The 14,991-nt window shown below is 39.6% G+C and overlaps 1 protein-coding gene across 1 annotated transcript in view; it reads left to right on the top strand.

Annotated features, from left to right (window-relative positions):
• Positions 1 to 1,710: 1,710 nt before the first annotated feature.
• Positions 1,711 to 14,991, top strand: part of EML1 (echinoderm microtubule associated protein like 1) — a 54,225-nt gene continuing 40,944 nt past the window's right edge. The window contains exons 1-2 of the mRNA XM_009082546.1: positions 1,711 to 1,897; positions 6,961 to 7,093. Coding sequence (XP_009080794.1) covers positions 1,741 to 1,897; positions 6,961 to 7,093 — 290 coding nt within the window. The 5' untranslated portion in view covers positions 1,711 to 1,740. The remainder of the gene's footprint in view (positions 1,898 to 6,960; positions 7,094 to 14,991) is intronic.

Here is a 14,991-nt window from a genome sequence, read left to right as displayed (position 1 = left end):
GAGGGAGAAAGAAGTTGTAGAATTATAGAATCATGGTTAGAAAAGACCTCCAAGATCATCAAGTCCAACCCTACTGTCGTTACTGGACCATGGCACTAAGTGCCACATCCAGTCGCAGCTTGAAAACCTCCAGGGATGGTGAATCCACCACCTCCCTGGGCAGCACATTCCAATGCCTGAGCACTCTCTCCCTAAAAAATCTCTTCCTAATACCCAACCTAACCCTCCCTTGGAAGAGCTTGAGTCTGTGCCCTCTTGTCCTGCTGCTGGTTGCCTGGGAGAAGAGACCAACCCCCACCTGACTCCAACCTCCTGTCAGGGAGTTGCAGAGGGTGAGAAGGTCTCCCCTGAGCCTCCTCTTCTCCAGGCTCAACACCCCCAGCTCCCTCAGCCTCTCCTCATGGCACTTGTGCTCCAGTCCCTTCACCAGCCTCGTTGCTCTTCTCTGGACCTGCTCCAGCACCTCAATGTCCCTCCTGAGCTGAGGGGCCCAGAACTGAGCACAGGATTCAAGGTGTGGCCTCACCAATGCCAAGTGCAGGGGCAGAATCACCTCCCTGGTCCTGCTGACCACACTGTTCCTGATCCAGGCCAGGATGCCATTGGCCTTCTTGGCCACCTCAGCACACTACTGGCTTATCTTCAGCTTCCTGTCTGTCCAATTGTGATTGCAGATAGTGGCATAAGTATAATTTAATAAATCATCAATTGAAAGCAATAATCCTTGACTAGCTATAATCCTTGACTAACATTACTCAAGACAATCCAGTAAGTCAGTACCCAGTGTTTTTCTTAGGTTTCAAACCCACCTGGTCAAAGAGAACTGCAAAGTTTTATTTTAAAACTACACATTTTCCTCCTCACTGATACTGACTTTGACATCTTAGTTGCCTTTGTCTTCTTTTCTTCTTCTTTTTCCTGACTTAATATTGTAAGAATTGCAGTGTTTCTATGTGATAGGATCTGCAGTGGAACAAAAGTGCTCATTTAGAAAAAAATATTCTTATTACTAGCCCTGAGTGGAAAGAATGCATAGTCCTCATCAGGGAGTTGCAGGCTTTAATCTTCTGTGGGTTATTTCCAAATAATGGGTGAATTGTATGCAAAGTAATGACCCTTTTAAGAATTTGGAGGCTTAGAGTACAGTTGCTGAATAATTCTGAGCTTATTTAGTTGTTTTATTTCAGTAAGAGGGAATGTTCTTGTAAAGATGTTGGTATAGGCTAGGAGTTAGCAGATGTGGTTAGTATCTATTCTCCAGTCTGTGGATGAGAACTTGAAGAAGTGTAAGCCTCTCTGTTGCTTATATATGTCTAATGTATGCACTCTATCATGCAGATAAGAAACAAAGCCAGGAAGGGTGTGTAGCATGTCAGAAAATAGAGCTCTCTCTATGCCTGGCAGTGTCAGAATGTTGTGTTGAGCAGAACAGTGAAGGGTGATGATTGATCACTCCAGTTCAGACATGTAGATAATTGGTGGTGGGGCCCAATTAACAAGTGACCCTGAAGCCAACCTTGTCATCACATCCCACTTAAGTACTCATCTTTTTTGTTTAGTTATTTATTTCCATCTCTTCCTTTTGGTCCTTCACAAGCATTGCTCCTGATCAGGTCTGAGCAAGGCCTTGTTTTTACCTGCAGCCAGTTCTATCAGGTACTCATCGATGGGTGGACATTATTGATGATGTATCTTTTTCTGCTGTTCTGCTCAGATGACAGTGCCTCTGCTGCGAGCAGTATGGAGGTAACGGATCGCATTGCCTCTCTGGAGCAGCGTGTCCAGATGCAGGAAGATGACATCCAGCTGCTCAAATCTGCCCTTGCTGACGTGGTTCGACGCTTGAACATTACGGAGGAGCAGCAGGCCATGCAGAACAAGAAAGGACCTACCAAAGGTTTGCATTTCAGAGAGATATAAAGTAGGGAGTGCAACTCACTAGGTGTTTTATATGTATTAAAATTAGTTGTTCTCTAGATCTTGAGATACTCAAAATCAACTCCAAATAAAATACATTGGAATTTAACCTCGTAAAAATCCAAATGGTTAAATCTGTGAGTCTTCTATAGCTGACATGAACCAGCAAAGCATTTGCATGTTCTTAGTGCTTAAGCCACAATCTACATTTAACCATAGCTACCACTTCCTGACTTTTCATCAAGATTAGTTTATAAACTCTTTCAGGAATGCATTGTCTTCTGTGGGTGAAACTCCTAATAGGTTGGGGGGGTATCCAAAAAATGAATTAAACTTAAATAAAATGTTATTTGAATTTAATTAAAAATATCTGGAGTGTCTTTGGCTGGTGCAGACATAAGACAGAGCTCTAAGCTAGCTCAGAGGTGACACGACTGAGATGATACAACACCAGCTCTGCAGGAATGGGTTTGTCTGTGCATGAAAACTGGACTTGCACATCCAGCACTTCACTTACTAGAACCCAAGCAGTGTGATTTGCTGTGGTCTGGGAGGCTGCAGAGGCCTGGGAGAGACTGTCTGGCTGAGCCCAGTGGAAATACACACAGTATTTTTGAGTAGTCTCAGTATTAACAGTGGTGGTAACCTGGATGTGGAAAGAAAGTGTGGCTGACTTCACGCAGGCTCTCTTGTCTAAGTTAAGAAATTGTTTCTTTTGGGGTCCTGATGTGTGTTGGTATAAATAAAAACCTTAATTCACATCAGAAGTATGTTATGTAGCTATACATTCATCATTTTCTTAGCTGGAAGTTAGGACTTCCTTTCATCTCATTTATTTGTGCCTTCGCAATAGATATTTAGTTCCAGCCATTGATTTAACAGACTAGATGAGGAACTACTTAATTTGCTGAACTGAGGTGTCATGTTTGTTACAAAGTTTTGTGTCAGAGATGGGGAAAGGTGAAAGAGACACAACTACAGAGCCAGATTGGTTGTATATCATGCTAGTTGTCAGGCAAAATATGCAGTAAATATCTGTGATCTTGTTTTCATGTTCTTTTCCCCTTCTGTTGTATTTTCCTCATTTTGTCTTTGTTTTATTTAAAAAAATATTTTAAAATATCAGATAAGTTAAATGTTACAAAAGATAAGCTCCACTGTGATAAAATGTGCCATCAAATCTGGTTGTACAAGGGATTAAGAGGCTTCGTGTTGCCTGCAGAGTGGATATTATCTGATGCACAGAGGAAATAAAGTCTAGTAATTATTACTGAGTTGCAACCAAATCTGTTGTCGTTGCCTGCTGGCTCTGCTTAGCAAAATACAGACCAGATTTCCATGGATTCTGGGAGTGGAGCTGAGCTCTAAATCAGGAGAGGTTTTCTCAGTCCTGGCTGATCATTAGAGCCATAGTTCAGTGTACATTGCAGGAAAGCTGCTGTAAGCCAATCTCTCTGCTTTCTAGGGCTGGTTTTGGTTTTTTGGGGGGATTTCTTGGGGTGGTTTGTTTTCCTTTTCTTCATGTGTCTATGACATGGCTGCTTGTTACCATGTGTGTGAAATCACAGTGTAAGGAGCTCCGCTGTGATAATGCAAATGGAGCACTAGAAATGTCAATTGCTTTTCCATTGCAAATTACCAAAATGAGTCCTGGTACTTGCCAGCTATACCCACCTAATTGCTACTGTGACAGTTTATGTAAATAACTTGAATTTTGTTGTATCTCAGTTGTATCATTAGTGTATGGTCAACCTTATTAAACACGAATTATGAGCATGAAAGAGAATCTGAAGCATTTTGATTGCTTGTTTCTTCCAGCTCTTTTGTCAAATATGATACATGCCACATGTTGGCCTATTTTCCTGCAGCAGGCACAACTACTGTATAACAAATTGTATGCAGTTACTTAGCATAAGACTAAGTTGAATTTTGGCATTTTTGTTTGGAATAGCATTACAGAGGCTCCTGATGGAGACTGTTAGGAGAGGAGCTTGCCTAGGCATGGGAGGAGCTGGAGCAGTTTTTTCTCATGTTTTACCCCTTGGGCTGCATGGATTGGATCTGTTTACTTTCCCTTTATTGTGTAATGACTAATTGCACAGTTGGAATCGTAAAAAGTGGAATTTGATCTCACAGAATATGACAGAAATCCTGTCCATGCAAACTTGGGTTTGAAGCATTCTGTATGCTGCTGTTTTCACTTGTATATAGATGAAGTAGATCAGGATTAAAAATGTGTGTATGTGTCAAGGAGAGGTCTGTGCCTTTGGAAAGAACAGGATCCCCAGTGTACTGCTCGAAGTCTGGAACAAGAAGCTTCACAGGACAAACAGCTTCATTTTTCTGAGTATTTCAGATTTAAAATTGATTTCAAGATTTCAGGTTTCAGACTTCCAAATCTATGATGGAAAAAGGCTTGAGCTTGTTTCCAGTCTTTGTGTGTGTTCTTCTTCTGGACTTGAGCTAAGCAGCTTAAAAGTGTGCATCATGGAAAGGGAGCAGCTTATCTTGTCCATTTGTGGAGCTCTTTCACTAATGGTGTTTTTGTTTAGGATTTTGGGGTGGTTTTTTCCCCCTTATTTCATTCAGCTACTTGGCAGAGCTCAGTATGGCTTCCTGCCTTTGTTTTACTTGTGTTTGTTGTTCTTTCCTTTTGCAATTGTTGGTTTGTTTGTAAACTTAACAGCCCTATTAATCCATAGATCAGAGTGTGATTAAAAAAGCTGCTGCTGAGGCTGATAAACTTGTCAGTCCTGCTACCACAGGTAAGATCTTGAAGCAAGAGAACTTCCAAAATAAACATTACTGACAAAGCAATAACAACAAGGTGTTTGAGTTACTGACTCCTAACAGCAGTGACATGTTTGGGGTTGTGTGGCTGTGGTGCCAGTTACCACTGGTGTGAACTAGCTGTCGGAAATCAAACCAAATAGCTCCAGAATACACCGTGGATTAATTGAATAATTCCTAGTTCTTCTCTGTGCCCTGTAAGAGTTTCATCATGTTGCTTTATACACTAGCTGACCATGAGGGGAGACCTTTAAATCTCTAGTTCCAGAAGTGTGGGTTGTGGGTTGGTACTGGATTTGAAACAAAACCTCTGTTAAATGTTGCAGGGTTTATTCCTGGCTACTGCTAGTTTTGAGTTCATGAGGTTAGGGGAGTAAACAGACTCCAGCTAGTTCACTCCAGCTACTTTTTAACAGGCACTTTTTATGTAACTATAAAGAAGGAAAATATTTTAATCACTTATTTATTGAACTTTCATTGTTGTTCTAATTTGTCATCTCAAAGCCTCATTAAAGTTCTGTGAGCTACAGAAAGCTTGTCAGGAAATAAGTCACGACTGCTCAACTGTGGCTACCTGTGATTCTGTAGTGTGCAACAGAGTCAGTTTTACACATGCAGGTTAATTGTGGAAGTGCAGCAATTAGGAAACAAGCAGCAGAGCAGCCAGCACAAAGCTGTAGAAAGGATTTGATTTGGAAAAATTAATACTGTAGAAGTGAACAGAATTATGACATCTGAAGCCCTTAATCAAAAAAATAGAGTCCTGAGGAGCAAAGTAAATTTTAGGCATTTTGTATGAGCTCTAAAGACAGCATTTAGTCTGTTAAAATAGACCATGGAGTCAGGGCTGGAGGCAGCCCCTGAGCATGGAGAAAGTTTTCTTTCTTTTGTTTTCCTTTGTTCACTTTTTTCTTGTCCTCTTTCACTCTTCCAAGCCAAATAAGTCTTATTCCTTTAGTATTTCCTTATAGGCTGGTATCTGAATTTCTCCCCTCTGAACAAATAAATGATCAATACAAAACAAAAAACAAATGTATATTCTAACAAAGTTTTGAGACAAAGTTTCTGCTAGACCGTATTTACTGGCCTAGTCTTCTCGAGGCCCAGACTTTCACACCAGTCTCCTTTGGTTCAGTATATGAAAACTTGAGGTGAATAAGTCAATAAACACTTGCTGTCAGTGCTAGTATGACATGTTGTTATAATATAACCCAGACCTGTATACAATTGATGCTGTTCAATTTAGCTTTTTGGATCTTTTATCCTTAGCAGTCTTTTTTCAAAGAACATTTCATAGTTATTCCCTGTTCCATCCTCTCCCAGTTCTTAAGTTCCTGAAGTGACTTGTGGCTGCTGCCTTCTTTCAGGTGGTGTTTCTCTGAACCCAGAGGCTTTTGGCATCTTTACAAAGCTGGCTTGTAATACAAAGTCCTGTCAAATTTCAAGTGATTCAAGCTTTCTTCCCTGCTGTAGAGAGAGCACCAGTCATGTTTGTGTCTGTGTTTTGAGGCTATTGATCCACAGGAGTTTTCATGTTTGTGCTCACTGCTTGAAGTTTGAAACACTGTTTGTTTTTCCAACTCACTTCTAACTGATTGAACGGGACTTTTCTGTTATTTTAATATTAAATAGAGCTGTGACAAGTGTATCCTTTTCTGAGCCGAGGTTTGATCAGGAGAATGTAGGTAGATAATGACATCTCATTAACTCCACTGTTCTGCTGCTTTCCGTGGCTTTTTTTCTGAGTAAAGGGTACAATTCCTTTCTGGCACACATTCTTTGAAAGAAGACCTTTTGGGGGGTAATACAGATTTCTTAATAGATAATTTGCTTGTGCCAAACCTCCAAGAACATTGAAGGGTGAAGAGCAGGAGTTTCTGGGATGGCAACCTGCCTTTATTTCCAGCACTCCTCACAATGCTGTCTGGGTGGGCAAGAGACTGATGCTTTTTTGAGAGACCAAGATTGGCTTTTGTGGCAACAACTACTTTCCTGCTTACAGAGTTTGACAGATGAGAGAGGTTATAGAATCATGTGCTTAAGCCATATGCTGTGATTTATTTGATAGGCTTATTATTAATAGTAAAATTGCTAAAAATTGTTAAACCCCTCATCTCTGGTGAATTTGGCAGCAATGAAACAAGAATGGCACACTGCATGGATAGTGTAAAATATTCTAATGTTGTTTGCTGAGGGAAAGAAAAAAAGCAAAGCAAATAAACCCAATGATTTCATCTTATGGTTGTTTTACAGCAAGACCACTGGTACAAACGCTGCCTTTAAGGACTACAGTTAATAATGGAACTGTGTTACCAAAGAAACCAAGTGGCTCTTTACCTTCCCCATCAGGAACCAGAAAGGATACTGTACCTCCAGCAGCAAAAAGGTAGGCATGTATGAGAAACTTTTTAATCACAGAACTGAAAACACAGCATAGCTCCTCTTTTAACCTCCTGGATATGTAGTTTTTCTTACTTGCAAACCAGCACTCTAAATATTTAGTTCAGAAAGAAAAGGAGATGGATTTCATGCTAAGAGGCTTTAAATTTCTTCATTCTGATTGGAATTAAAGTTATTACCATGATTATTGAAGGAATGAACAATGCTTACTGGTTTGTGTTGTTTTGTTGCTGTTAGAGTCTAGCAGATAGAGAACAAAGCATTTCTACTGTGCTGGTGCCCAACATGATGTTAAAAGTAGTGCTAGAATGATTTTCATAGCTAGTAGAAAACACACAGTCTGTAGAGAAACTGTGCTACCATTACAAATCAGTGTGTTACCTTTGGTGGTTTTCTCTCCCTGAAAAATTATCATAGAAAGTGCTGTGCAGTGTTAGAAGCATCTCAGAGACGAGGAGGAAAATTCTATGCCTAGCACATATTTATGCAAATGGAAACATCCATCTTTGGGTATCTTACCATTAGCATGTATTTAAGTCCTTTTAATAATTGCTGCTCTATCTCAGTTTGCTTTGTGTCTGGTTGTTTTTAACTAGGCTAAATGTTTTATACATCTAGGTTATAAGGAATGGAATGGATTGGGTGCAGCAAGTTCAAGTTACATGTGGTAGCTATTGTGGTGCTAATCTGCTGTGTGGTTTGGCTGTAAAAGATAATAGTGTGGGGTTTTGGTTTTTTTCACTTAACATTTCTTCTGTGTGTCATCCTCAGCTTTTTGTAGTGATGATGCTGCCAGCTCTGAGGAGGACAAAGTTGTAGAGATGAGAGCATTAACCTGCTAAGATCTGAGGTCTCTTTGTAAAGAGAATTTTTCCTTAAAGGGGAGATGGTGACTAAGTATATGCCACTCTTTGTCACTGTGTTGAAGGAGGCTGATTGGCAGGCAACTCCAGGTCTTCTTGTTGTGGAGAAGAGAGAAGCTCTGCTGTGCACAATTAAAATTGGAAAATACTGTATTTGTTTGTGTCACAGAAATGAACTCCTGTGAGCTCTTATGAACTGGAGCTCACTGCAGCTGGAAGCTTTGGCAGGTTGGCTTGGATCAGCCCTTAAGATAAGGAAAGCAAATGCTGTATAAAATGTTCCATTGTCAGAAGTTTGAAAATGGGTGAAAGAACTTGCCCTTTATATAAGAAAATTTATTAGTGTTTGAAAAGCAGCAGTTTGTATATGCTGATTTTGTAAAGACATATGTCTTTAAAACACATAAAAAGATATTTTTACTTAATGTTTCTTGTAGTTTCATTCTCGCTAATAAAGTTTCAAGTAGTAATTATGAAACACATGAGAGCACAAGCATTGACAGACTTCACCTGTGTGCACAGGGTGTGATTCCTGGAGGTCTGTGCTCTGTGTCCAAGGGTCAGTGTCAGACTTTCTGCCCCAGGGTAGGGAGGATGAAGTGCAGGTCAGGATCAAATTTGTGCTTTCTCTGTTCTGGGAGTCCTTTATGTAATTCAGCTGGTCCATCTGGTATTGCCTGCAGCCCCTAGGCATTATCCTAGCTTAGGATCCCTGTGGACAAGTGACACCCTGCAGCCCTTTCCCCTGACCCATGTCCAGTCTGGGTACCCAGAGTGCCAGGGGTAAAGTTCTTAGGGAGCATTTTTAGACTGTCTTGGTTCCTGTAAGAGAAATTCTTCCACAGGTGAAGTATTTAATGTCCTTCTATTATGCTTTGTCCCTTCTCTTTGCTGAAGAAGCTAGACTGAAGGTGCTTTAAACAGGCAGCATGAAAATGTATATTCAGTTTTGGAAAGGAAAAAATACACTCGGGCAGTTGTGCTGAAATAGGTAGATATTTATTAGGAGTACTTAGGTGAGCAGGATTACTCCAAGGCCTGAAAAAAGCTGTTGGAAATTCGGGTGCTGTGGAATTACTGTTCCCTTCAAATGCTCTAAAATTCTGTATTGATTGTCTTTAATATGCAAATGTTGTTCTTTAATGTTGCTTTTATTAAATTAAAGCATATTTCTGTGCCCTGTCTATAAACATATTTCAAGAGGAAGAGTGTGGAATGGTAAGGATCTCACCAATGAATTACTGTACAAAATTTTTCTTGGGTCAGTTATTCTCTAGGCATTTGAAAATAACCTTAAAATAACTGATGAGATTTCATGGTTTTATAGTAAATGGTGCTCCAAATATTCGGTGTTCAAAGATGATATAGTAAATGTTCCAAATAGCTTGTAAATAGTCAAGTAGACTAATTCATTATTCATCCATTAAGATGAATTAATTCACACTTTGTATTTATCTTGGACCCTTTTATCTTCAGGAACTGTAGGTGTTTATGCATAAAACAGTAATAGAAATACATCAGCAATATAAATAGCTTCCTTTTTCAAGGGGTAGGACTTGTCTGTTTGTGTTAGAAGTCTCAGTGTTGCACAGTTTATAGATGTTGTGTCAATTTGCATGATTTTCTTAGTTCTGGTTTCTGCTAAGCAGTGCTCTTTCCTCCCAAACTGATTCCAGAGCTAGAGGTAATTTCTCACATAGATATTCTTCAGTCCAAAATCTGATCATGTGGCACAGCAGTTCTAAATAGCATTAAGTGTTTACAGATGTTTTAAGACTTAGTTGCTGCTCTGATGCTTTTAATAGTTTTCCTGTGCGACATAGATACAGAATTGAAAATTTTGCAATTCTTCAAAATGTGAAAAGAAGGGGCAATTTGAAAAGTGAAAGAAAAGTTAAAAACCACAGTAAGAAAGGAAAACAAATTATCTGTTGCTGAGTCATCTTCTAAACTTTTGTTATGTTGAGGGAATGACAAATGTCTGCTAGGATAGTAGAAAATATCTTCCATTTTTTTCTTACCTGTGACCATTTTTTCAAGAGAAGATCCAGGTGAATGATCCTTCCCAAACATTTTTCTGCACTGCCGTATGAAAAGTGGTGTTACAATCAAACAGTTTCTGATTCTTCTGCTCTGTTCTTCTTTCACCATTTCGATCAGGAGTGTGTGGTGTCCAATTGAAATGACATCAGTCTGTTCCTTGAAACAGCATGTCGTGCATTACTTATGTAAATACATGCAAATAGTCTGCATGGGGACTAAGTGTGCTTCCATACATTCCACTGCCCAGAAACAGATGTATTTACTGGTATGTCTGCAGACACAATCTCATTTCATACAACAGCCCTATTTAAATGTGTTGGTTAACTCATTTGAACCCACAGGTTGGTATGTGGCTTATGTGCCTTGCTGGATTGCCAGGGAGATGTGGTTCAGAGTTCACTACATTTTCTGATTTCCCATTTAATATTTGAAATGGAAATTACTTCTTCTGGCAGGAATATAAAATCGGAGGTAATAAAAAAGGCTCAAGGCTGAAAGGGTGGAACCAGCAGGCTTTTATTTGAGTTCTGCCACATATTCTCTCAATGACCTTATGCAAATGGTTTAACCTCTATGCATATTGCTTTTCCATATGTAAAACTTGTATCCTGGCTATCAGTAGGTTGTTATAGGGCCTAATGTGATAATTAGATCCAGATCTTGCAAAGCGTTGAGTAACCTCAACTGACTCTGACTTCAGTTAGAACCGAGGGCACCAAACCCCCTTCAGCATTCAGATCTCACACGGTCAATACCCAATTATCCAAGTTAAGGAAGGAATGAAATAACCTGAATAAAGCCAAAGCACAAATCCAAACCACAGATCAGTCAGGTTCTAGAAGTGTGCCGTGGCAATGAGGTGTGAGATGGAAAGGCTGGTGATGCTCAGGTGCTGGGAGCCTTGTGAACACAGCTGGTGGCTCTGGGGCCAAGCCAGCTCACAAAGAGCTGAAGTGATTTTGAGATGGGCTGAACAATTACCTGACACAGACAGACAATCAAGAACTGCCTGGCTTTGTGAAGTGTTTCCACGTTGTCTTCACAAGAAGCCTTTGATCGCAGGACTCAGCTTTAATTTTAATATGTTTGCTGATTTTACAACATTGAAGTCTATAAGCTCTTTTGAGAACCAGCTTTGTGAACGCTGCCACAGTTTTATTCTGAACTTCGTACTTAGAATAATGATCTGAAATTTTCATTCTGAAAAAGATAAGTTCAGCATATCACGAGCAGAACTTTCCCTTCCCCCTGCACTCTTCCTTTTGCTTGTAACGTGGCTTGAAGTTTGCTGCTTAACACTAAATTTGGCTCTGGAATTTGGCCAGCACATAGTAGTAGTGTTTTGTGTTCCCTATTAAAATCTAGGGGTTTTGTGACTCATCTGGGATAGCTTTGTTTCCAAGAGTTGAGGGGGAAAGAGAAAAAAAAAGAGATGTAAGGGAAGAGAATGCAGACAGTACCTTTCCCAGTAGGGATGCTGCTGCAGGCTGCAGGCTAGCACATACTTTGCCTTTCAAAGGGAGACAATCAGTCATTCTTTCTCCCCCAGCAGATTGCAAAGTATTACAATGGTGCAAAACTCTGACAATGGAGATCAAAAGGAAGAAGCAGGAACAAAGGCAACATAAAGGGCTTTGTTTGTAGGGAGAATAAAATACTTTAATATGATAAATTCCTGTTCTTCTAAACTCTAAACACATGGCCCCTAGGAAATCGTGCAGTCGCCTGGAATTAATGTTCTGGGTTCTGTTCTGGGGGCAGTGATGGTCTGTAACTGGCACACACACAGACTCTGTATCAGCCTGCAGTTAAGTGTTCTAGTTAACACTTGACTTTCAAAGAAAATGCTTTAAAATAATCAAAATATAGATGAAAAAAGAAAATTTCTCTATTGAACTTGGGACAGCAAAACTTCTGTCACTTCACTATCTCTGTAACAATTGAAGTTATTAGTGCGTTTTGCTCAAAGGCAGAATGAAATTAAAGTCCTGTGTTATTCCTGAATTTATGCTAATTGATTTAAATGAGGGTCAGAATGAGTGCTAGACAAAATATTAATGCCATCAGTTACTGTCTAAGAGCTTTGTGTGCTATTTTTTAATTTCATTTATTAAAAAGCTTTTCTGTTCTCCCAAATAATTTTGGTGATGAAGTAGGTACCCTTTTAATTTTGGCCAGATTAGCTCACCTCAATTCAGTAATGCAACCACCTGAAACATTCATGCTATGCGGTGGTATATCTATGTATCTATGAGGTTTTATTTTCTTGTCTTTACTGTTGCTTTTTTAATAGTCTTTGTCTTTTAGCTGGATCATCTGTCCCGTTCCTTCCGAGAGCCTCTTTGGTTTTCCTTTTATTTCGTGTTCGAGTCGCTTTCCAAATGGTCAATCTGTTGGGGCACTGCTGAGATTTTGTCATTCAAAGATACATTGGTGTTCTTAAATGTATGGTTTGAACTGATCAAATATCTGACTGAGCCAATAAGCACTGTGTTGTTTACTCCTGCACGTGGCTTCATATCTTGAAAGCATGCAATTGTGTCTCTTAACGTAAGTCTTGTAAATGTCTTGTTTCCACATGTTATCGTTGCATTCACTTTTTATTCTGCTTTGTTTACGCATCTCTCAATCTGGATTAAGCAGGTCTGTGAATCTTCTCAATGCATGCAAACTGAAAAAGCCTGCTCTAAGGTGAGGGATCCTTCATGGCTTTGTAGTGTTCAAGTTCAGTTGTTTTTTCCTTTCCATTTCGGTTCGACACGTAGAAAGTGTTTTAGTACAAGCATTAACATGGTAGAACTGTAATAATGATTATTGCCGTTTTTAACATTTTCAGAAGTTCATGTTTAAAACTTTCTCATTGTTGATAAATGCATTGCAAAACTTAGAATAATTTCAGTGATGGTGTTCTGCATTATATCATCCTAACATGGTTTTTATTATGGGGCATTAGGCCACTTTGCTGTCTTAACCAAGTTAAAAATTGTGTCACTAAATGTTTTTAATATCACTAATGTGGAAGTCAAATTCCAGAGTCCAGTTATACTCTTACCAACCTGTAAGTTAAATGAACATTTTCTGTCATTTTACGTTCCTCCTCAGGTGGAACTGCAGCCGTGGATAGAATCACTGATGTCTCACTGTAGCTACCAAAACGTGTATATGCCAAACCTGAGTTAATGTAATGGAGTTATAATCCTCTTTTCCACCCACCTGCTAATACTTCTCACTGGGCTGTTGTTGCTGTTGTTGTTGTTGTTGAGAGTTTAAAATAAAATTTGTCAGAAGATAGCATTGCTAATTAGTCTAAGCAGTAATGGACGTAAGCCAAAGGAGATGTTTAAAAGAATTTTGTGCTTGTGGTGAAAGTCATTTTTATACTGATATGAGACCTCATTATTCAGAAAGAAGATAGAGTTACACTTTTAAGTTTTAGTCCCACCCTTTCATTCTTTTTATCCGCTAGTTCATCTTTTGAATGTTGATAGCTATAAAAATAAAACCCCAAGCAACTTTAAAATGAGTTTCAAATTGCTTCTGCAATGTACATTTTTTCTGAGATTAGTATAATTTGATAATTTCCTTCATTTAATTTCAGTGTAGGCTGATGTTGACACCTTCCTTCACAAGGAAAAGATGCCAAAATAAAGGTTTGATCCTGCACAATCACACTGAGAGGATGTTTCTGCAATTACTCTATACAATAGTGGAAGGACTTTTGCTAATGGAACTATTTTGTGTGGAAATAAACATTTTCAGTGTCAAGGCTTTATTTTTTAACTGGGGTAGTATTCAACTGGATGATGTTGAGATGCAGTTAAACGGTAACAGCATATTCTTTCATTTACTAGAGAAGGTTTTTTCCATGCATTCGACAGTGAAATGACTTGGATAATGTTAGACTAGCATAGGAGACACATTTCTGAAATGAAGACAGGCTTCAATTCTTGTTGCTGCCTTTTCCCTTCTCCTATGAATGTGTTTTGCTCTGTGCCTATATGTAATTTTGCATTCTGCTTGCTCTCTTCCATCGCTTTCTCCACAGAAACACTGTTTTTTTAATTTCAGCTTAATCATTTGAAGCTTGTTTTTATTACAAGAATGCAGCGCTGAACATCTGTCCTCCCATCGCATGTTCCAGAAGGTTTTTCGTCAAGCTACCTGAGATGCATCTTAACATGCATCTGCTCTGCAGAGCTGCCCCTCAGTGGGGGCTCCCTTCCTTCCAGAAGGGTGGTTGCTTGGCAGAAAGACTCCAGTTTGGGTGTTCCCATCATTTCTGTTACTGAGCCTCAGCTGAGGTGTTGAAATATTTCCTCCTTATTGGTAAAAAGACATGAGGGAGCAGGAATAGATTTTAAAAAAACCTCCAAAGTGTATCAGCAGTTGTACAGTGTATCAGTACAGTTGATAAGCTGAGCATCTTTTGAGCAGACAGAAAAGTGTATCTTGTTTCCTTTAGTTATGAAGAGCCAACTTTAGACCACACATGAAGTGAGACAGAGCCAGAGGAGCTGGCTGAGGTCACAGGATATGGGTAGTTGTTAGGGACTGGTGGGAAGGTTTGGAGTAGTCCTCAAGGGTGAGTTGAGCATTTTGATAAGCAGAGCATCCCTGGGGGTGTACAGAGGTCAAGGAGGAGGTGGCTGAGGAACAAAAGTTATTACTAGGATGACACTGGGCCTTGGAGGAGCCAGAACAGAAAGAACTGATGTTTTCATAGAGAGATAGAACTCATGATTGGGATTTTGGTAGAGACATAGGAGCTTGAAAGCAGTCATTGGTGTCCATGGCTTGTAGGGTGAGAGAGCTGCTGAAGGTGGTTATTTAGTATGGGGATGTTTTGTGTAAAGGAAACGTTTTCATTCAGCTTTTTGAAGGGGAGAAAACAGCGCAGGACTGGAGTGGGGTGAAATGAGACATTGACACCAAGTCCTGTTGTTCAGCTGCTGCCATGGTGCTCATTCCTGCCTCAGTC

This window comes from Acanthisitta chloris, unplaced genomic scaffold, assembly GCF_000695815.1.
Source record: "Acanthisitta chloris isolate BGI_N310 unplaced genomic scaffold, ASM69581v1 scaffold15419, whole genome shotgun sequence".
Taxonomy (NCBI): domain Eukaryota; kingdom Metazoa; phylum Chordata; class Aves; order Passeriformes; family Acanthisittidae; genus Acanthisitta; species Acanthisitta chloris.
The sequence above is the reverse complement of the archived record's forward strand: the minus strand, read 5'-3'. Positions and strand labels throughout refer to the sequence as shown.